At 46.9% G+C, this 22,288-nt stretch overlaps 1 protein-coding gene across 2 annotated transcripts in view; it reads right to left on the bottom strand.

Annotated features, from left to right (window-relative positions):
- The window catches only part of LOC146176368 (carboxypeptidase inhibitor SmCI-like), a 30,312-nt gene extending 10,634 nt beyond the window's left edge, over positions 1-19,678 (bottom strand). Inside the window, exons 1-3 of one of the 2 annotated variants that reach the window (XM_084580949.1) lie at positions 19,550-19,678; positions 16,377-16,595; positions 6,291-6,513 (exon numbers count right to left, since the gene is read on the bottom strand). In XM_084580949.1, the coding sequence (XP_084437075.1) occupies positions 6,291-6,513; positions 16,377-16,593 (440 nt within the window). In that variant the 5' untranslated portion in view covers positions 16,594-16,595; positions 19,550-19,678. Of the gene's footprint in view, positions 1-6,290; positions 6,514-16,376; positions 16,596-18,146; positions 18,433-19,549 lie in introns of those variants that run through there. The other variant, XM_084580950.1, reaches the window with a different exon arrangement.
- Between the last annotated feature and the right edge of the window lie 2,610 nt (positions 19,679-22,288).

The following is a 22,288-nucleotide window of genomic DNA, read 5'->3' as shown; positions in this document are numbered from 1 at the left end:
TTCTGGATCACTACTCGAGCGGTGCATGCTGCTAAAGGCTTCATATGCCGAGCGCTGGCCTTTCACAACGAAAGTCCTGCAACTCGCGTCTTCACTTTCTTTAGAGAGCTACATAGTTTTGCTTCCATTACCGAAATCGACACCAGTGTTATTTAGAGCCATGACAGCAACACCCTCGATGAAAACTTCAATACGGTTGTTGGAGACAGATGAGGGCTTGGGAAGTTCGACGGGGTCGCTGTTATCGCCTCAGGAACTGCGGCTAGGTTTCCTCATGTGAAGCGTTCTGTCGACGTTGTATCGGAGAAATAGAGCAGCATCGCGGCGACGGGGAACGGCGGTCTGGCATGGCTGAGCGGTCTGGGGAGAAGTGACGGCTTGCTGGAGGCTTATTAGGTGCGGAATACTGAGGCATCGAAGACCAGTACCCAGAACCGTGAGTAGGTGGTGCTGACACTGGGAGACGGTTTAGGCAATGACGGGAAATATGTCCAGGCAGCCCAAAAGGGTAAGAAATGGGCCGGTTATCTGTCGTGCGCCTGGGATTGTGTGGTCTTGGAGCCGGTCGAATAAACTGCGCAGGCTCTGGAGCAGGACCAGAAGGCGGCTGAACGTAGGCAGGTTGTTGCGGGGCATATGTAGATGGTGGCCGGGCAGCAACAGCCGCATATGTCAACGAGGCTGTGACAGTGGTGGATTGAGGGGCTGCATAGAGGAAGAGATTCAGCTACCTATTCTTGAATAATCTGGCACAAACTGAGAGCTAGGTGTGATGAAGGCTCTTCATGGCAGGATATAAGGGAGAGCTGTTGAGGAACGTCTTCCCAAATGAAGCTGTTGATTTTTGGCAGCACAGAATATTCAACCGCATCTTTCAGGCCAGCAAGCGACTTACTGTGCACGATGTTTACACGAGCTATGGCCCTTTGTTTTCGCAGTTCATGAAATCTTTGACATAGTGTGACAACTTCTGCGATGGCGCTGATATCTCCAGCTGTCAGCATCTGAAAGGCGTCGTCATCGATGCCTAGCAGAATGTGCTTGATCTTGTCTGCCTCTGACATCTGTGCGTTCACGCGCTTGCACAAGTGGACGACGACCTCGACATAACTCGTAAAATGCTCGCCAACCTACTGAGACCGCGCACGCAGGCGCTGTTCAGCGCGGAATTTGCCAACAGCTGGACGACCAAAAACTTCAGAGAAGCTGGCTCTGAACACGGATCATGATGGAATATCCGCTTTATGGTTCCGAGACCATAGATGTGCTACGCAGGTGAGACAGAAAATCACGTTGCTTAGCTTATTTTCCGCGTCCCGATTGCTGTAAGCGCTCACCCGCTCATAGGATGTGAGCCAGTCCTCGACGTCATGGTCGTCAGTGCTGCTGAAGATGGCGGGGTCTCGCTGGTGGAGGGATCCGGCCTACATGATGGGTAAGCCAACTTGTACGGCTTGGTGGTTGCTGTCTTCAGGCATCGCAGGAGGTGGTTACGTGCAGCCACGGTGTTCCAGGGCGAGAGGATAGATCTTAACCGGCATCTCAACCGAATGGAAGATGAGGGTTTATTGAGGTGCTCGGACTGGGCTGATCAGTGGCGAGCACAGCGACAGTCAACACAGTCAGAGCCAACACTGCCGCTGACTGAAATGTTCCCCTTGAACGTCTTCCTCTTCAGAGCTGAAACGAAATCCGCTCAGCCAATTTGTTGTTGACTGGTGATTTCAACTTTCCGCAAAAAAGGTGCCAAGTCTAACCATGGAACTGCGAACTAGTACATCAAGACTTCAGAAGAGAAAGACAATTATCCCGATGTTCTCCCGTGCGAGCGATATCAATATTTTAGACGCACTAGGCAGTTCATTTTCTTCCTTTTTAAGCTTTAAAAAATGCTCCTGTTGAGCTCACGTTGCGCGTCTTCAATAGCTTTGTTCAGCGATGCATAAAAAATTTTGCGTAGTAGCAATCTATGGATGACATAGGATATTGTGCGCATGGGGCGTAACCTAAAGAAATTGAGATAGCAGCACTCAAAACGTCCTTCGTCAGCCGCAGTTGATAAGATTTCCTAGCGACACATTTTGGTGCGGAACGCTATCAATGAGGCCATACACCAGTTCCACACGGTACGTATGATATATTTTCATAATTCTTTTTCAAGCAAGTTCAGGCGATATATCGCTCCAAGAAAGAAATCGCTTCTATTCCCTTTTGCAGATAGTGCGAAAAATAACTATACCTTAGAAACAGCGCAGGCTCACAACCGGTACTTGAGCTCGGTATTCACACATAATGACGGCTGTACGTCACAATTTTCTTCTTTTGATAATCTGCCATCAATAAGTGAGATTTGTATAACTGAGGGAGGTGTGTTAGCTGGTCTGCTTAATTTAGACACAAAGAAGTCACCAGAGATTGACGAAATACCTAACACATTTCTAGTAAGGCAAACTGAGGAATGCGCCAAATACTTGACTTCCTTATTTATAAAATCACTTAAATGCTCAGAGTTGTCGAGCGATTGGAAACGCGCAAAAATACCTCCAGTTCCAAAATAGCAAAACAAAACAGCCCCTTCTTCTTACCAGCCGATGCCTCGTTGATGCACTTCAGCAAAATTGCTTGAGCACATATACTGTAAACACTAACTTTCTCGAGAAGAACCATGTCCTTGATAACCGTCAGCATGGGTTCCACCGATGTCTGTCCACAGTAACACAACTTATTGCAAATGTTTATGATTTAGCAGAAACAGTATTTATGTATATTAAAGTTGATATTGTTTTTCTTGATTTCGAGAAGGCATTAGACTGTGTTTCCCATCCCACAGTACTGCAGAATTAAAACCTATACTAAAACTCGAGTGCCTAGTCTCATCAATCGAAGCATATCTTTCGCTCATACCTCAACGTGTGGTTGTTGGTGGTGTCCTTTCCGATGCTGTCCCAGTGGAATCCAGTATTCTACCAGAGCTCAGTCTTGGGACCTCTTTTCATTTTGTATTTATAAATGACATAGTGCAAAACATATACGTTAAAATACGGCTGGAATTGAACGACGGCGCAACACAGAAACGGACACAGACAAGAAGGGGACACCACATGCACACTTGTGCGCATGTGGTGTCCCCTTCTTGTCTGTGTCCGTTTCTGTGTTGCGCCGCCGTTCAATTCCATCATGCACCAACTCGCCCCCCAGGCCGTTATTCTAAAATACGGCTATTCACAGACGATTGCATATTTTATCATGAAATGTTTTGCCTGGAAGATCAGCTCCTTTTAGGCGATTCCCTGTCTGCAATAGAAGAATGGTGCTCCATGTGGCAAATGACTGTGAATTTTAAATAAGACCGCAGCAATGACTGTAATACGTAAAAAGAATCCTTGATGTTTTACATATCGCATAGCCAACGATGCTGTCTTGCTTGTCAATGTCTTTAAATACCTAGGAATTAATATAACCACGATATTCTTTGGAACGAGCACACATAGTACGTAGAACAGAAAGCCCTTAGAGAACTGCACTATTTAAGAAGAACGCTGACACAATTTACGCGAGAAATAAAGCTGTTAGCTTACAAGACATTTGTTCGTCTAATAGTGGAATATGCAGCGCCAGTGTTGAATCCCTGGAGCGAAACTAAGAAACTTAAAAAGAGAAAATGTCCAACCCAAAACAGTCAAGCTTATCTTCAATTGTTACCTTTGGAACATTTCCCCAACAGCCTCACTGCAAACCGCAGGACTTCAACGGCTGGACATACTTCGTCATCGCGAAAGATAAGGTCGCACAACATGTATTGCATCGTTGGTCGGCGACGACGCTGCACTTTCTGCATGTAACTGTGACCTTGCGTTCGCCAGACGATCGGAAAGAATATATTCTTGCCGATCAACTGGCTCAGTTGCGAGAAGATCATGGTGCTTCTTTTCTTATTACACATCCATTTGGCAATCCCATCTGCGTTGAGCACATAGCATGCGGGCTCTATGCATGAGAACTTGGGCACAGCGGTGAAATCTAGGTGGCAGATTATTGGGACTAACAGGAATCGGCGCTTTGGGGGCATGCTGTCTTTGTTGACTGGCCGTCCTGATATGCTCGATTGGGTCAGGGTCATTCGGTACTTTTTCTCTATGGTTATAGCGTGATGCCGCCATTTCACATGTGTACTTGCAGTCTTGCGCACCGCATTTTCGAGTCAGTGCTCTGGGAAGTACCAACAACACCGCGCATCATGACCCAAAGAGTCTTGGGATTGGTGGCTGATCCTCTTATTTTGGTGTTGCTGCATCATGTGCGTATCGTTAGGAAGTAGATTAAGCAATTTGAACATTACGCCACTGTGTTCCGTCGTCACATTTTTTTGTCCTCATAAGGCATTTGCTGATTTCAAGGGCGGTGTACAGTATGCACCGATCCAGTCCCTTCATTTCTATGTGTCGCCGAACCGTGATTTCACGCAGGCACTCCTAACTGGGGGTATCTAGCGGTCTGTTCGGTCTGTTCATATGGAAGCCAGTATCTCTGTAGCACGCCTTAAATATGAGGGTGGCGACACACTCTGGTTTGATAATGTTATCGCGGCGGCCTCACAAGCAACTGACGATGCGCTTAAGAAAATAGCGCTTCCACCATCAGGTTAATCGCAGCTTGCGTGACCATACTTCGGGTCTCCGGTATCGCTCACCCGTACTCCAAATATCTGCATCAATCGTCCCTACTGGCACACTTTCAATCCAGAGTGCACAGTATTACGACTGGGATCTCAGCTGAAGTTCAAACGCCTCCACCAGATCTAGGCAGAAGCGAAGCGGTTGCCGTCTAGCGGCGGGCATCGATGACTGCGACGACGACGGGCGTTCCGTATCCACGTGCTGCGGCAGTCACCCTGCCGGGCCGGAACGGGTGAAGCGACCATCGCCGTGCCTTTATTCTGCCTTGGGAAAACGACTCCACCGAGGAGCTCATCTCTGCTTGCCAAAGAACATCAACCAACCTTCTTGACGAAGGGAGCCGAGACCGGACCAAAGCCGATTCCCCGAACGGGAGATGTACGTTTCCCAATCTCAAGCCGCGGAATGCCCGGCCAAGAGTTTTGACCTTCCCGATAGTACATGGCGTGATACCTCATCCGAAGGCCTGTTTTAACAGGCCGTCGGCTGAGGTGTCGAAATTATTCGGGTACCGAAATTATATTTTAACCAGGTACGTCATGGAAATTGCCACCAGCAGTGCTGACCATCGCTACTCATCGGAGGAGCTGCGAGGATGTTCCAGTGACACCTTTGGCAGTGGACCGGGCCTCTGTTGACCGCGCGTGCCCGCTGATTGGACTAGGCCAATTTAACTTCATTTCCCCAGCTAGAGAACTGGGGATTGCGGAAGCTATATTAATGCTTGGAATTGTATCCGCGTAAAGCTCAGCTTAACTCTTCGCGCGTAGAATGACCACACAAGTTCATAATCCGTGTACCTGCGTCGGTGCCCTGTAGAGCAGGAAGTATTGCGTGGTGCGTGACGGTGTCAAGCGCTTTTGTAAAATCCGCTGCAACTAATATATGGTAGTCTTCAGACGGCATCGCAGACCGTCATCGACGAGCCTGAGGAGCAGGACGAAGTTATCCGGCGTGCGCAGGTCAGACCGGATGCCGCTTTACATATTTATCGACTGTTATTTTAAATAATGTGGTTGTTTATTATGGTATGCTAATGAGCAAGTGTGAGACGGAGATGCAGGAAGGGAAATTAGTTATTAAGGTAGTTCATGAGTGCAAACCATGATCCAAAGTTGGAGCTGGCAAACGATAGATATTAACGGCATCGCGGCATGCAATTAAAAGCGTTTTGTACGTGCTACCCTATTTTTGTTTTCTGCAAAATTAAATTTCTTTAGTTGTTTCATGTAATCCTAACATTTGAGCCACATTGAGATCTTATAATCACACTATATCTGTTGTGCCTATTATGTTGAATCCCGTGTGACATCACACTTATAACCAATCAGTAAAGCCTGGATATACAACGTCGAGAACGATAACGCCGAATTTTCCGAATGCAGGGAAACTCGACGCTCTGGCACTTGACGAATTTCAGGATGGTTGCGAGCTGGTAACGCAAATTATTCAGAAATAGCTCGTTTGAGTTTGCGAAGAAGTGGAGATATATTAGAGTAGATGGCTTTAATATAATGCTATATTGTTTATTTCCACACTGACCTTCGTAGGCCGACGCCAACCTAGCAAAGCTGAAGATAAGAGTCAGTGCTGAAGGAAGTTGCGAACACTCACCCGCATCTTTTTCCGCAGAAATACGACTCAGAGAAACCGTTTGCACTTGCAGGAAAATTATAATAATTCTGGCATGATTCGTACTTTACACATCGCTCTTCATTTATGTCGTAGTACCATGGCCCATACCAAGCATCCCAGGATCCTTTACGGTCGGGGCACTTTGTATAATCAGGATCGGAGGGTTCATGCTTATCTCCCATGCAGGCTCCAAAATCAGCCCCTGTATGAAGGAGTTGTGAAAGTAATGTAAGTAAAGGGCGTTCAGGTTACGAATTAGGAAAGAAGTCATGTGAATGCAGGCTGAGTTGCGCCTGATATGCGCACGATTTCTCATCCGATAAACTCGAATCCATCGAATATTTTAATTAATTACGCTACTGATGATTTATTTATTTACAAGACAACGAGAAGTTGTCGCATGTGAAAGTAGCAGATACACATACGCCAGTATGAACAACACCAGGAAGTGAAAATTGTAAGCATGTTCAAACAGCAAGACAAAGTATACAATAACGCGAATGAAAACATGCAATTCGCCGCGCCGCTGGCTGTGCTGCAGTGGTTGGTGCGCTCGACTACTATGCCCAAGTATGGAGGATTGAATCCGTGCCGCAGCGGCTGCTTTGCAATGGAGACGAAAAGCAAGGCGCCCGTGTACTGTGTGATGTCAGTGCATGTTAATGAAGCCGAGATGGCTGAAGTTTGCATAGTCTTCCACTGCGCTGTTTCTGATAGCCCGAGTATATTTGGGACGGTATGCCCTGTAACGCAAACTAAAGCTAATTCACGAAATGCTTAACGCGGTAAAACAATAAATTAAAGCATAACAAAACGCCATGACACCCATCACCTGCAAAGATCAATAAAAGGTAAAAACTGGGCCACGTCGGGTAGTGCTTTCCATTCAGAAATTTTTTTGCAGGAAACAAGGGTACCTATATAGGTTTGCGCGTGCAAAGTTAGGCATGAGACAGAACCTGTCTTTATGGCAGGAGGGCTAAGATTAATCGTGTGCGATAATGACTGCGTGTCGGATACCTAGTCAGTAGGAATGTGATGACTAAAAAAGATATAAGACATTGAAAATACAGACATCAGTTACACTGCACTCTTTAAATGGACTCAGGGAGCGTGCAGTTGTGTCCAATAAGTTTTTTGAAGGGAGAACCTTTGCAATACGCCTCCGCTGTTAAGCAGTAGGATCATTTGTTCAGCTACGTGGCGTGCCCCAAGGGAGTGGTACTGTCACCGGCGCTATTTAATATAGCCTTCTCGCCGGCATGGCGCTTACATGATATCCTAGAAATTTAGTTTCGGCTATACGCTAATATTACTGTGTGAAGCACTCACCAATATCTGCTGATTCAGGAGGCTTCCCTTAAAATAGCCTTGGGTATTACCTCTAATTATGCTTCTTCGAATGGCATTCTCTTTTCCACTAACAAATATGCATACACATCGGTCGTCAATTGCTGGTGATGCGGTAAAGTTACAGCACGTGCAGTTCGGCTCTTTCAGACACTCCTCTACAAATAAGTCCGAGCCTTACAATTCTAGGGTCGGAAATTACCCGATCAGGGTAAGCGACTGCTCGGCTTTCTCAGGCGAAAAAGCAAGCTATCCAGACTTTGGGTTTAGTTAAAAGAACTGCTTCTAAAACGGGTGGCGCTGGATCGCCTAGAGCATGCCAATTGCTGAAGGCCGTTCTGCAGTCGTGTATTTTATCAAGCCCAGTTTTAGCACCTGATAAGAGCACAATGGGACAGCATTAAAGCCGTGGACCGAGAGGCTATGAAGACTATTACATGCCTTGCACGCATCACACCGGCCGTGGCTCTACGAGAGAATACACAGCATAACAGCATCGATGAGCTGGTGAAACAGCGTCGTCATGCTCGCAGACGTAATCCTTTAGCCCCGTACACCCATTCTCACTTCGTTTAAAATTGTACAGCTAAGCGAAAACAAGCCAGGAGATAATCGAAGATTAACATCTACCTACTCGGCATCGTACGAATAAATAAGGCGAGGAGCGCGCCCCTACCGCGACTACTCTTAAGGAGAAGATTAGGCGTCCTTCTCCTTCTAATTTTTTCTATGCGAAAGCGTTACTAGGCTACCAGTACGCATTTGACCCATGTTTGTGTCAAGTATAACATAGGAAAGCCTGTGCTGGGCATGTTGACCACCGTTATTTACCCTTAATAGTCCTTAACTGCTGTATATTGTGAGTGAAAATTTCGCAAACGTGATCGCTTCTCAGTTTCTCAGTTGCTCCGACGTACTCGATATATAGGTATCGGTTACCGCGTAGATCGACGCACCACCATTTGTGCTGTTTACCCAAGATATTAGCTGTGTCAAACGACGTGAAAATATGCGCTTACACTCGATATATCTTGCGAACAACTGAGCTACACTCTCTGTCATTTTTCTTCCGCGCTGATTTGCGCCCAGTGGAAGTGGTGGAGGGTTAAAAATCATTCCGTGAGTGCCCCTACGGGATATGGTTTGGCAATAAGCTCCCCAGGCGCAGAAGCATCGCAGCGGTGTGGCTTAGCGAGTGTCAGGACAAGGTAGATTGTTGGGCTTAAGGCGCGATACGTGGACAGTATCCGAGGGTACGGTACGGGAAGTGCACTGGGAAAAGGCACGTTCAAGCTCGTAGGTGACGGCGATGACTTGGCGCCACACATGATGCGGGCCCACATAGCGAGAAAGAAGCTTTTCCGAGAGTCCAATACGGCGAGCAGGCACCCAGAGCAACTAAGGAGGCGTTGTCGAGGTGGCGGCTGTCGTGCTCTTGCTGAGAAGCTTAGGAAGTTTGCAAGCAGGAACAGGCGTCTTGACGAGCATGGTGAGCACGGGAAATGGCTTCACAGCCGTAAACAGAATGTGGGGAACCAGATGTTCGAAACAATGTGTGAAGCGACCGCTGAGGCTAACGGCTGTAAAAGAGGTAAAACGGGGAGTGGTCGGCAGTGCCGTAACGGGATTAGTTACATGCAAATGTATCGCATGGGATGGCGAAGTCCCAGTCACGATGATTAGAAGAGACGTACAGCCTTTGTCCAAAGTTCAGGGGTTCTACTTCTGAGCCATACTATGGGGCTTGTAATGCTTTCCAGGTTTCCAAACTTGCCCAAGGCAAGATGGTTTTTCGTCCTAGAGCTACGACCTCCCCAATTGATTAGGAAGTCATAATGTGCATCTTAAAAGCAAGCCTTCTGGGCTCTAAATCGTAAAGGCTGTACATGGCGAGCATGTTAGTAAGAGGGCGATAAGGCGCCCATTGAGGCCTTTAGTTTGCGGGCGGTAAGCGGTCGTGAACTTGTGTTTAGTTGAGCACGCTCGACGGATATCGTCCACAACTGCTGAAAGAAAAGTGCGGCTACGGTCAGCGAGCAGTTTGAGGGGAACTCTAAGGTGAAGAAGGAGGTCGCGAAGTAGAAAGTCGGCTACATCAGAGGCTGTACTCATGGGGAGCGCGCGCATTATAGTGTACCGGGTGGCATAATTTATGGTTACGGCAAACCATCTGTTGCCAGAAGGGGACTCGGGTAATGGACCGAGAAGGTCCAAGCCGACACAACAGAACGGCTCCGGAGGGATGTCGATGGGTTGAAGAAAGCCAGCGGGAGAAGATGGACACTTGCGACTCTGACACTCATTGGAAGCATCTACCTAATGGCGCACTGAGCGTTAGAGGTTAGACCAGAGGAACCGACGACGGATGCGGTCTCAGGTGGGAGTAATGCCTAGATGGCGAGCAGTCGTGAACCATGGAGTTTGCGGAGAATGGCTGTTCGTAAGCGAGACGGTCACGACCAATTGGCTGACGATTTCGGCGGTATAAAGTGCCGTCAACGAGAGCAAAGCAATTCTGTGAAGGGTTGGATAAGGGCGGACGTTAGGTGATTAATAATGGAGAGAAGCTACGCCTCCCGACGCTGTTGTTCGCCAATAGTTGTAAACTGTAATAGGGAGAGCAGTTCAATGGCGCATGCACTCGTGGGAGGGTCGGTATGAGCGACAGGAAAACGAGAGAGGCAGTCGGCATCTGTGTGCAACTGTCCGGACTTGTAGATCAGTGTTTTGTCATACTCTTGTTGTCGTAGTGCCCAACGCCCGAGGCGACCAATAGGATCCTTCAGAGAAGAAAGCCAGCACAGTGCGTGATGATTTGTGACAACTATAAATGGCCCGCCATATAGTTAGGGTCGAAATGTTTCAACAGCCAAGGCGAGGGTCAAGCACACTCGCTCGGTAATGGAGTAGTTGTCTGAAGGGGATAGGCGGCGGTTGGCATTGGCAATTAGACAATGAGTACCTGATTGGTGCTGGGAGAGGATGGCCTCGATGCCATGGCCACTGGCATCAGTAAGGATTTCTGCAGGAGCTGACACATCAAAGTGTGCCAAGACCAATGCGGTGGTAAGTCTTCTTACAAGCTGGATGAAGTCTTGGCCTTGTGAAGATGCCCAGAAGAAACTTACATCCTTTTTATGATCTGTGAGCAGTTGAGCAATGTCTGCAAACTTTTGATTGACCCTACAAAAGTAGGAGCAAAGACCCGAAATACTTCGACGTCACTGCTAGAACGGGGCACCGGGGAGTCCTTTACTGCTCGTGTCTTGTCTGGATTGGGACGAACCCCTGTAGCATAGAAGGCATGGCCTGGTATTTTGAGCTGACGACGGGTGAAGCGGCATTTTGAAGAGTTTGGATGTAGTCTGGCTTGGCGGAAGGGTTAAATAACTTCAGAGAGGTGCGTCACGCGGGGCGAAAATGTAGGTGAAAACAATTATATCGTCTATTAGCACAGCCAGGTGGACCATTTAAATTCTTGCAGCAAGGAGTCCATTATGAGTTCAAAAGTGGCTGGGCCTTTATATAAGCTTAAAGGCATTGTCTTAAACTGATATACACCCCCCGTGGTCCTGGTCATCCACAGCAATTTGCCAACAGCCAGATCATGGGTCAATAGAGGAGAAAAATTTGACTCCGTTGAGGCAATCCATGCCTTCATTGATTCGAGGAAGGGGGTAAACATCTTTCTTAGTGATCTTATTCAGGTGGCGGTAATTCACACAGAAGCGCGACGAGCCATCTTCTTGACCTGGACGACGGGCGAAGCACAGGGACTGTGAGAGGTCTGAATAATGTTCTTCGCTAGCATTTTTGCCATTTCCGTCTGGATAACCTCTCGTTCTGCATGGGAGACACGGTATAGTCAGCGGCGGATAGGAGTGTCGCCGGTGTCGATGCGGTGCTTGGCAGAGAGAGCTTGGCCCATACAGCTTTTCATATATGGCCCTAGAGCTTAGCCATTCGCGTTCATAGAAATTGTCCATAGTTACAAAGACAACATATTTCCATTGTACTCATAATTTCCCGTTTATAACAGGAAAACGCACCTTTGCATTCATCGCATGCAGTTTCTGCTTTTACTTTATCCAATATATGTATTTTTTACTGGATAGTGTGTTCAGCTCATTCCACCGAGAAGTCGCCGTTGCCGTAGAAGGCGGGCAGAAAGAATCGGGTTGGCACTGAAAATAGGATGGACATTTAGCTCCGCTTTTACGTGTATTGTGGGACAACTACGTTAATGTCTCCTATTAGCCCGGTCCCTGTGCGGATCCTGGTTTGCGTACATACATTTTCCCTTCAGCACTTTAGCAATGCTATCCCATCTAGTAGGAGAAGCTTAACTGCCTTCCTTTTTGTTTACAGAAGCATGACGTGTTTAAAAATACAGAAAAAATACATTTAAATATTTCAAAGGAATGCAACTTTTCAATGGTGCGTGCATTCGTTTAACTTGCCTGTTAAGGGAGCGGTTGCATCGCCTTGACCGCGGATAGAACGAACGGTCGAATAGACGGCGAAGTGTGTGTATATTTATTTGGGTTTGTTGTTTGTGTGTGCTTGCAAACGGAGCAGCCATGGCAGATTCCCTCTGCTTCAGAACGTTCCAGAGCGAGAGAGAAAATAGAATAGAAAGGCAGGGTGGTTTACCAGGTGATGCCTAGTAGGCTACTCTACACATGTGAGGGGAATAATGGGAGGAAAAGGAAAGAAATAGCGTGAAAGGAAAGAGTCCATAACATGCCTAGAGATCTATAGTGAAAGAGGGTAAAGAGCGTGCAGTTAAAGTCTTGAACTCAACCCCGGGTCTTCAAAAACATAAGTAGCGCCTTCACTGATCTCCTTTTGATGAAGCACTCATTCGAACTTGCGACCAGGTGCATGGGCTGACGCCGCACAGACTACCAAGGAAAGAATAATGGCTGCAGAGAAGCATCGCGCATAAAAAGACGCCCGATCCTCCCTCAACCATCCCCGCCGGGCAGCGAGTCCGTTTCTGAGAATTTGACGGGCACAGGCGGTCAACAGTTGTAATGATAATTGAAGATGCCTGCACCAACTACAAACAGGCGCGGCGAAACGACAGAGGAAGGGAGGATCCCCCATGAGCCTGGCGAGGTGGACATAGAGAGAGAGAGAGCGCAACCCCCAGAATATGGCAACTAAGGAGAGAGCAGGATATGGACTTCGAGTGCCGAGTCGAGAGGCCGCACCCTGACAGAACAAATTTGTGTTAAAATTTGTGTATGGTTGTAAACAAATTCTGTATTCTGTCATTAGAGGGAATGGTCAAGGGTATTCGCGAGAGGAGCGTTACATTTGGAGTAGAGAAGAAGAAAAGAACCTCTTGTAAGTTTAACTGGCGCAATCGACTGGATCTTCAGGTTTGAAGCAGGTTCACCATCGGACTCGCCGGAGGCAGATAACAAAGGAGCCATGAATCTCAGGCTCTGACCAGCGGGCCAAGCCATTCCCGGAGCCCTACACAGGTTGGTGTCTTGTAGGTCTCTATTCTGCTGCGCACTTTACAACTGTGGGGCATAGTTTACGGGGCCGCATCAAAAAAGAAGGGGTCCGGGGGACAGGAGATCGGTAGATCGAGATGGTGGCGAGCGCTAAGGTTAGGGGTGTCATCGGAAACACGGGGTTGTCATTTGCCGACGATATGGCGTATTTCAAAGGGAAGCTAAAAATTGCAGAAAGAGAATTGGCGGCAGCGAATTTGCAATACGAGGAAGCTGTTAGGGCAGCGGCGGCCAGCAAGAAAGAAGCGATGAGTACGGACAAAGCGACGTGCATCGCGGAGAATTTCGAAGAAGGCCAGAGAGCAAAAAGTTTACACCGCAGACCGGTAGATTCTGAAGGCGGGAATGAGACAGAAGGTATGAAAAAGGGAGTTGTTGATGCGTCTGAGGTGCATTCTGAAGCGCAAAGGAAAAAGACGTAGACATGGTTGACACTGCGCTTCTCAGTGCTCCGAAGAACACGCTGGCATCCGAGAGAGACGCGATTGTTGATGATGTCACACATCCGTAGCGGGTAGAAGCGGCACCCGTTGTGGTCGTAAGGTTGTCTGGCCGCATTGAGGGTTGTGACATCGGTAAAATGTGTTCTGAGGCAGGTCCGGTTGTAAGGGTCAAAATAGCAGAGAAGGACGGCAGCGACAGTTCAGAACGAGGGCAATGCTCGCATGAAAGGCCTGTGGAATTCAATTGATTTATGTGTGAGCTAACTTGCAGCAGTACGTTGAAGGGGATGGATGACAGCGCGAGTGCGTGCAATTCCGATGAGGAGGCAGCAGGAACACTTATTGGCAAGAACGATGAAGTTACAGGTCAGCCGTGTGTGCCCCGGGCAGTCGCACCAGGCAAACATGGGGTGGATTTTGCACCATTACTTACCGACCGGTCACCAGGGTGACAGGGGTTCTCGTCAAGCCATGAAGCGCACATTCCGCTCGACAGAGCGGAACGAAGGCAAAAGAAGGTTCGATCTATGTCTTTGCAACAGCCGGATGCAGTCCGCTGTGTGGACAAAGAGCAGGACGCGAAAAGAGCCAATTACTAAAATGGACTCAACTTTGGAGATGACTCTTATGGGCGGCACTGAACTGACTGACCATCCTCTGCCGCAGGGTTCTGATGCATCCTGCGCCTGGCCTGACGCGCTATCGAGGCTTATAGTGCTAGCTTTATTGTTGGAGAGCAAGGGCCATTTTGTTCTACATTTTAGCTTTAGATGCACCGGAGAGGGATCACGGACATCAGCCATGCACTGGTGTTGTGTGAGTTGTGATGTGTTTCAAGAAGTCACGCATCATAGTGGCAGCGGTAGATGCGTAGTTTCAACTCACTGATCGCGGACAGAATAAAAGATCGAAAGGACGGCTACATGTATATGTATGTTCATTTAGGTTTGTGTGTGTACTTGCAGATGGAGGGCCTTGCAGACTGTCACTCCTTCTTAACGGTGCCAACTTGTGAGGAGGGGTGTGGTCTAGGGATGCACGGACGGCCACCGAAAGAATAATGGCCGCAGAGAAGCGTCGCTCATGAGAAGACAACCGATCTTCTGGCAACCGTCACCGCCAGGCCAGCGAGTCCGTGTCTGAGATTTTGACGGGCGTTGGCTATCAACGGTTGTAACAGTGGTGGTAGACGCCTGCACCAGCCAGAAACAGCCGCGGTGAAATGACAGAAAAAGGAGAGATCTCCCAGAGCCTGGCGAGCAGAACTTCTAGGGAGGGAGCAAATTTGAATCGTGCAGATTAAAGCAACAAAAAGAAGACAGGTTCGGATGCCGAGACGAGAGGCCGTATACTGAAAGAGAAAAAGTTGTGCTGTAATTTGTGTATAGTTGTAAATAAATTTTGTGTTCTGTAATTAGAGTGAATAGTCCGGGTTAATCGGAAGTGGACTGAAATTTGAAGAAAAGAAGTAAAAGAAAAAAACCTCTTGTATTTTAACCATGTTTTTTCATTCGACGTTTAGGGGAGTGAATAAACGCATATCTGTCTCGATGAGCTTTTTCGACCTCTTAGCTAATTCTTTACGAGACCTTCAGCGTTGACCACCTGAGAACCTCACTTCTCCACTCCCGTCACCGACAAATTACCGATGCCGCTGTCAGCTATGACAGTCATAATATCTAATTATTATTGGTTGCCTTTGTCAAAGCTTGTACTGTTTACGCTTAGAAAACTAAAACACAAAATGGGTCTCACAGCAGTAATGACAGAGGTAGGTTGGTTTACCAACTGCTTTGAGCTCACTCGCATTTGACCACCAATTGCGACCCACTGACTTCGAACTGGTAGGCATCTGGAAATAGTTAATGCCTGTTGAGTTGGTACTCAACAGGCATTAGCTGGGATCGGGGTAATTCAACTATATTCAGTTAGATACCGTTTTGAATTTATTTCATCTATATGGGCCAGTATAAAGTTTGGTACGTTGAGTGGCGAAATATGAGGCTGAATTAAGGATTAAGCGTAAGATGAGACGAATAAGTTTTGAAGCATTATATATTGCAATGCATAAGCTTTATTCTAATCATGGGAAATAAGGAAGAATATGATTTGACAATTTTGCAGACCAAGTCTCGAAATCAGTCATTTTTCAACCTCTGGAGGGGCTTTTGAAAACGGTGGTCCTTGTTTATTTAAACGCTTTCAACTGGGTATATACCGGCGCTGGTAACATTACTGCGTTGGAAATTTACGGCGCAATATTGTACCCGTGCATTGCCAACAGATTAGCAATATTTTGCCGATGGCTGGGCTGCTTATATAGGTCACGATATAGAAGACGCCATTTTGCCTGCATGCAGGTAGGTCTAAGTTTGTCGTGGTGGTTTGCCAAAAAAAAAGAAGAATGGTGGATGACTTGACACAACTGTCAGAGATATCACAATTATGCAGCTTAGAATAACAAAAGTAGGCTGAAATGAGAACGCAGTACTGGATTGTGATTTGTGAAAAAATTTACAACTCGAATAAATGATCTTTTTGATTTGCTTGTTCGAGGCACCTACCAATAGTTTTCGAAGAGCGCCGCCAGGATGGGCTCTCAATCGTGTCTAACAAAAACCATTAACATGTGTGAACGTTTGAGGCCGATTTGCAGTTGGAACTCTCGGAAAAGTGAGACAATATTCAAAATGTTCATAATATATAATATACAGTGGTTAACCAAAGTTCGGGCTTGCGCATACCTGCACCACAGCTGCGCACGCAGTCATACATGGATAAAAATACTCCTTCGTCCGCTGAACGAAAGCATATGGTATAAGACATCTCCTCGCAGAGTTCGGTTGTTTCGTTGTAGAAGTAATGCGTTATGTATCCTAAGCAAGGCTCTATTCTTGAAGCCGTATTCGAATTTTTGCACCAGTCCATACGAACTTTATCAAGGAGGTCCTTGCTTGGCATTCCTGCAAAAACAAGCGTTAGAACATCTACAACGTGTACTATTACCCCCGCTTCCGGTATTCCCCTCCAGGGTGCATGTTATCTTTTATGCAGTCATCGATTATGCGCTTAAGTTCTCTTAAATATGTTAGGCATCTTTACACAACCCAGGAGCAGAGAGGAAAAGATTGAAGTTAAAGGAGCCTGATTACGTCTTTAACCTTTTAGAAGCTCATGCATAAATTACAAAATTTCAATTAGGAACGGCGTTGACGCAGAAAGGATGGCATCAATCTACAGGCGAGAAGCGCGTCGTTTGATTAAAATGAAGCAATAATATAAACTAGGGCTATTATACGCTCACATCACAACAGCTGTCATTGGTGGGCCGATAAAGCCATGATGCTAGAAACATGTGACAAAGTTATGAAAGAAAATGCTGGCAGCAGTTAACAACACTCTCAAATAGTAAATGAAACACGTTGAGATGTTTTTGAGATTTTTGAAATGTTACAGCATGAAACGCTAAGATTAAGTGCAATAATTACAAACAAGTCCCTATAGTTCGTGCCATGATTCAAGCTGTAAAATTTTATGAGCATGAATATTTCTTCTATAAGCCGCACAGTCATCTCTCTGGGCATAGTTAGGAAGATAATACTCGAGTAACAGACAAAAGCACGACAAACAATCCAAAATATGAGCACTGAACCAGATGAATACCCTTATTATTATTCGAGTAGGGCCGTTGGATGCGAGCGTCATTGGAAGCGAGTGGCAGATGTCGCCCACAGCTTTTATTTTCGAGCATTACCTTTTATTTTCTCGTTCCTCAGTTATGTGCAGTCGTTGGCATTTGCGTCTGAGGCACCGCGAGTTGCGCACTTAGTAAGTGCAATGAAGCGCGTCTTCATCACCTGTCGCCGGCGGCACACGTGTCTCCAGCACTGCGGCATAAAACCCCGAATGGACTAAAATAGCGCCGTGTCCTCCTCCCTGCTTTTTCTTACCTGCTCAGTTTCTCCCACAGTGCCACAGCCGCTCTCAAAGGGAGAAGCGAGCTAGGGGAGGCCCCAATCGCTAGTGTTCGCTCCAGCTTTTCAGCGCGTATTTCTTCCGCAACCTGTTCACGTTATACTCCGACTTACCGCCGAAACGTTAAAAGTGAATGTCGGCAATGCGATGCACTTGAATGCACCCGCTATTGGCTCTCAAACACTATGCCGCGCCGGGCGCTACCCCGGCATCTTTTCAATACAACTACCCCGCCGCCTTCTCTGTGCGTCAGTCACTCAATGCAACCCCGCCAAATTAACTAAAAAGCCCTTAACGCCTTTACTAGGCTGCGAAAGCGAATATCCCGCCAGCAGTATGTATACAGCTATGAAGCTATCTTAATTACAGCTGTCAACCTAATGTGAGTTGCCGGCGAAATTGCCGAGGCGCGATGTAGACAGCCAGAGTCAAGTGCTCTTCTATCCATGCACAACGCCATCATCTGCCGCATGTCTGAATACAGTAAGCAACGGAGGCACTTATTGGTGAGCTAAAGAAACGCATCAGCAGTATTTTACCCGGTGTGTGTCCAAATCGATCCCGGCCTCGGCCGCTACATTTCGGAAGTTGCAAAAGCGAACAACCCCAGTCTCACGATTTGCGGGCGAATTTGTCCTCTTGTACTTCCGAATAACGAGGGCCGATGGAACAGCAATCAAGTGCCAGTTATTTTTCTCCACACATTTTTACTGCGGAAGTCAGCCCGGCCGAATCTCTGCAGTCAAACCTTCACAGCACCGCATCTTCATACGCAAAATGGTAACTTGAATAGTCATTTGCCGTTACTTTTACGTGTGCGGCATTCCAAACAGTCGTACACAGCATTGCAAACGATGAGCTATGCTAAAAAAAAGTACGAGATGTTGAAAGTAGCGAAACGTGGAAGCGGTGTGCACAGCCCGCGCTTTTTGGCTGAGAGGAGACAGCAACCTAAGAAGCACGAAAAAGGCGCACAAAAACACGTGACGCGTTCGGCCAATGGGAGATTGGAATGCCGTTGTAAGGCGCATGGGAAGAGGCGGGTGCCAATGCTCAAAAGATGAAGCTACATTTAAATTACTGAGGGGCTTGCAAAGGGCCCAAGGTATCAACGAAACAGGAGATTGTCAAGCTCGCGTCAAGCAGCTAGGCCAATTATGCTCACAAGATGACGATACATTTAAATTACTGAGGGGCTTGTTCACGGCCCTAGGTGTCAACGAAACAGAAGGTTTTCAAGCGTGCGTCAAGCTGCTAGGCTAATTATGGTCACAAGATGAAGTTACAATAAAATTACTGAGCAGCTTGCTAAGGGCCCAAGGTGCAAACGAAACAGAAGATTGTCAAGCGCGCGTCAAGCAGCTAGGCCAATCACGCTCACAAGATAATGATACATTTAAATTAATGAGCGGCTTGATAAAGGTCCAAGGTGTCAATGAAACAGAAGATTGTCACCGCACGTAAACAGTTAGGCCAATTATGTCCTAAAGATGACGATACATTTAAAATACTGAGAGGCTTTCTAAGGACCCAAAGTGTCAACGGAACAGGAGATTGCCAAGCGCGCGTCATGAAGGTAGGCCAATCACGCTCACAAGATGACGTTACATTAAAATTATTTAGCCACTTGCTAAGGGACCAAGGTATCTACGAAGCAGAAAATTGTCGAACGCGCGTCAAGCATCTAGGCCAATTATGCTCACAAGATGACGTTACATTTAAATTACTGAGCGGCTTGCTAAGGGCCAACGTGCCAACGAAAGAGAAGATCGTCAAGTGCGTGTCAAGCAGCTAGGCCAGTTACGCTCACAAGAAGACGTTACATTAAAACTACTGAGCCACTGGCTGAGGGCCCAAGGTGTCAACGAAACAGAAGATTGTCAAGCGCGCGTCAAGCAGCACAGTTCTGGTAACAAGATGACGTTACATTTAAATTACTCACTGGCTGGCTATGGTACCAATGTGTCAACGAAACAGAAGAATATCAAGCGCGCGTCAAGCACCTAGGCCAATTATCCTCACACGGTTATGTTATATTGAAATTACTGAGCAGCTTGCTAAGAGCCCAAGGTGTCAACGAAAGACAAGATTGTCAAGCGCGCGTCAAGCAGATAGAGCAATTATGCTCAAAAGATGACGTTACAGTAAAATTACTGAGTGGCCTGCTAAGAGCCCAATGTGTCAACGAAACAGAATATTGTCAAGCGCGTGTTAAGCAGCTAGGCCAGTAATGATCACAAGATGACGTTACATTTAAATTACTGAGCGACTTGCCAAGGGCCTATGGTGTCAAAGAAACAGAAGATTGTCAAACGCGCGTCAAGCAGCTGGACCAATTATTCTCACAAGATGACGTTACATTAAAATTACTGAGCGGCTTGCTAAGGGACCAAGGTATCAACGAAACAGAAGATGGTCAAGCTACTGAGCGCCTTGCTAAGGGCTCAAGGAGTCAACGAAACACAAGATTGTCAAGCGCGCACCAAGCAGCTAGGCCAATTATGCTCACAGAATGACGTTAGATTTAAATTACTGAGTGGCTTGCTAAGGGCCCAAGGTGTCAAGCGCGTCAAGTAGCTAGGCCAATTATGCTCAAAAGATGACGTTACATTTAAATTACAGAGCAGATTGCTAAGGCCCTAAGGGGTCAACGAAACAGAAGATTGTCAAGGGCGCGTCAAGTAGCTAAGCCAATTATTCTCGCAAGATGATGTTAAAATTAAATTAATGAGCGGCTTGCTAAGGAATCAACGTGGCAACGAAACAGAAGATTGTCAAGCGGGCATCAAGCAGCTAGCTAGGCTAATTATGCTCACAAGATGACGTTAAATTTAAAATACTGAGCGGCTTGCTAAGGGCTCAACATGTCAACGAAACAGAAGATTGTCAAGCGCGCGTCAAGCAGCTAGGCCAAGTATGCCCACAAGATGACGTTGCATTTAAATTACTCAGCGTCTTGCTAAGGGCTGAATGTGTCAACGAAACAGAATAATTTCAAGCGCGAGTCAAGCAGCTAGGCCAATTACGCTCGAATATGATGTTACATTAAATTACTGAGCGGCTGCCTAAGGACCCAAGGTGTCCACGAAGCAGAAGATTATCAAGCGCGCGTCAAGCAGCTAGGCTTATCACGCTCACAAGATGACGCAACATTTAATTTGCTGAGCGGCTTGCTAAGGGCCCAAGGTGTCAACGAAACAGAAGATTGTCAAGCGCACGCCAAGCAGCTAGACGAAATATGCACACAAGATGAGGCTACATTCAAATTACTGAGCGGCCCCAAGGAGTCAACAAAACACAAGATTGTCATACGCGCATCAAGCAGCTAGGCCAATTATGCTCACAGGATGACGTTACATTTAAATGTCTGGGCGGCTTGCTATGGGCGCAAGCTGTCAACGAAAGATAAGATTGTCAAGCGCGCGTCATGCAGCTAGGCTAATTATGCTCACAAGATGACGTTACTTTTAAATTACTGAGCTGCTTGCTAAGGACCCAATATGTCAACGAAAGAGAGGATCGTCAAGCGCGCGTGAAGCAGCTATAATTATGCTCACAAGATGACATTACATTTAAATTACTGAGCGGCTTGCTAAGGGCTTAAGATGTCAAAGAAAGAGAAGATTGTAAAACGTGCGTCAAGCAGCTAGGCCAATTAGGCGGCGGAGAGGCTGGACAGCTGAATCTATTGATAAAGTGGCGCGTGTCACAGCAGCGGCCGGCGGGGAGGAGTGTTTTGCCACGGTTGTAAAATCGTGAGTTACTCGTGATTGAGTAGTCAAGTATCGCTCTCGCACCTTTAGCTGCGGCCCCTCTCACTCTGCGTCAGTCTCCCATCAGGCTTCACACACAACAAGAGTGTACGGGCGCTGTTCTCTAGGCCTCTGCTCGGCGCAGCTCGCCGCATCGTGAGACTGTTGTGTTCACCGCAGTACCCTAACGGGTTCTCGCGCCCAAGGATGCTTTCTTGCTTTTCGAGTATCTTTCTTCCCAGCAAAGCAAGACGAAGCATAAAAAGCGTAAACGTGCATGGAAAAGTAAAATAAGATAAGCAGTCCAGCGCACCTGCCTCGCGTTTGGCCAACTATGCAAGTAGGTTGTAATCTGCTTATTTAGACTTTCATCACCACGCAATGAAAAGTATTAGCTTGTTTTTGAACACAATAAATAGGGCGGTGCCCTTGCGTACCACACCCGTTTGTTAAACGTTTTCACATCCTTGGTTATAGCAAAGCGAATTCAGGTTGTGGTGCTTACCAAATGATCAACTGCATTTTTTAAATGTGACGCCCTAAGCTTGAGGCACTTAATCACCGCCCTTAAGAATATGACGCAATAGCGTAATGATTCGATTCCATCCAACGCTCTGTTTTGGGATCCTTAGTTCATGTAGACAGGCCACATATTTTTGCTGGTGTCCTTGGTGAAGAAAAGCAGTTCAAAATTGTGAAAAATTAATAAATATGATCGTAACATACCGTCTGGGGCTGACGAAGCAATATTGCACATGACAAGTGTGATGAATACCCGACGTATCATGGCGTTGTCACTTAGTGGGTATAGCTGGATACGACGTGGCTGATCTTCGAAAATGACTGCTTTAAGAATGTCACAGTACAGGCTTTTTATACTGTGGCCTGGAATAAACAGGAGCTATCAGCCCCTGCATGTTTATAGTTTA

This window comes from Amblyomma maculatum, chromosome 10 (assembly GCF_055883805.1).
Source record: "Amblyomma maculatum isolate TAMU_Amacu chromosome 10, ASM5588380v1, whole genome shotgun sequence".
NCBI lineage: Eukaryota > Metazoa > Arthropoda > Arachnida > Ixodida > Ixodidae > Amblyomma > Amblyomma maculatum.
Note: the sequence above shows the minus strand (reverse complement) of the source record. Positions and strands in the feature narration are given on the sequence as shown.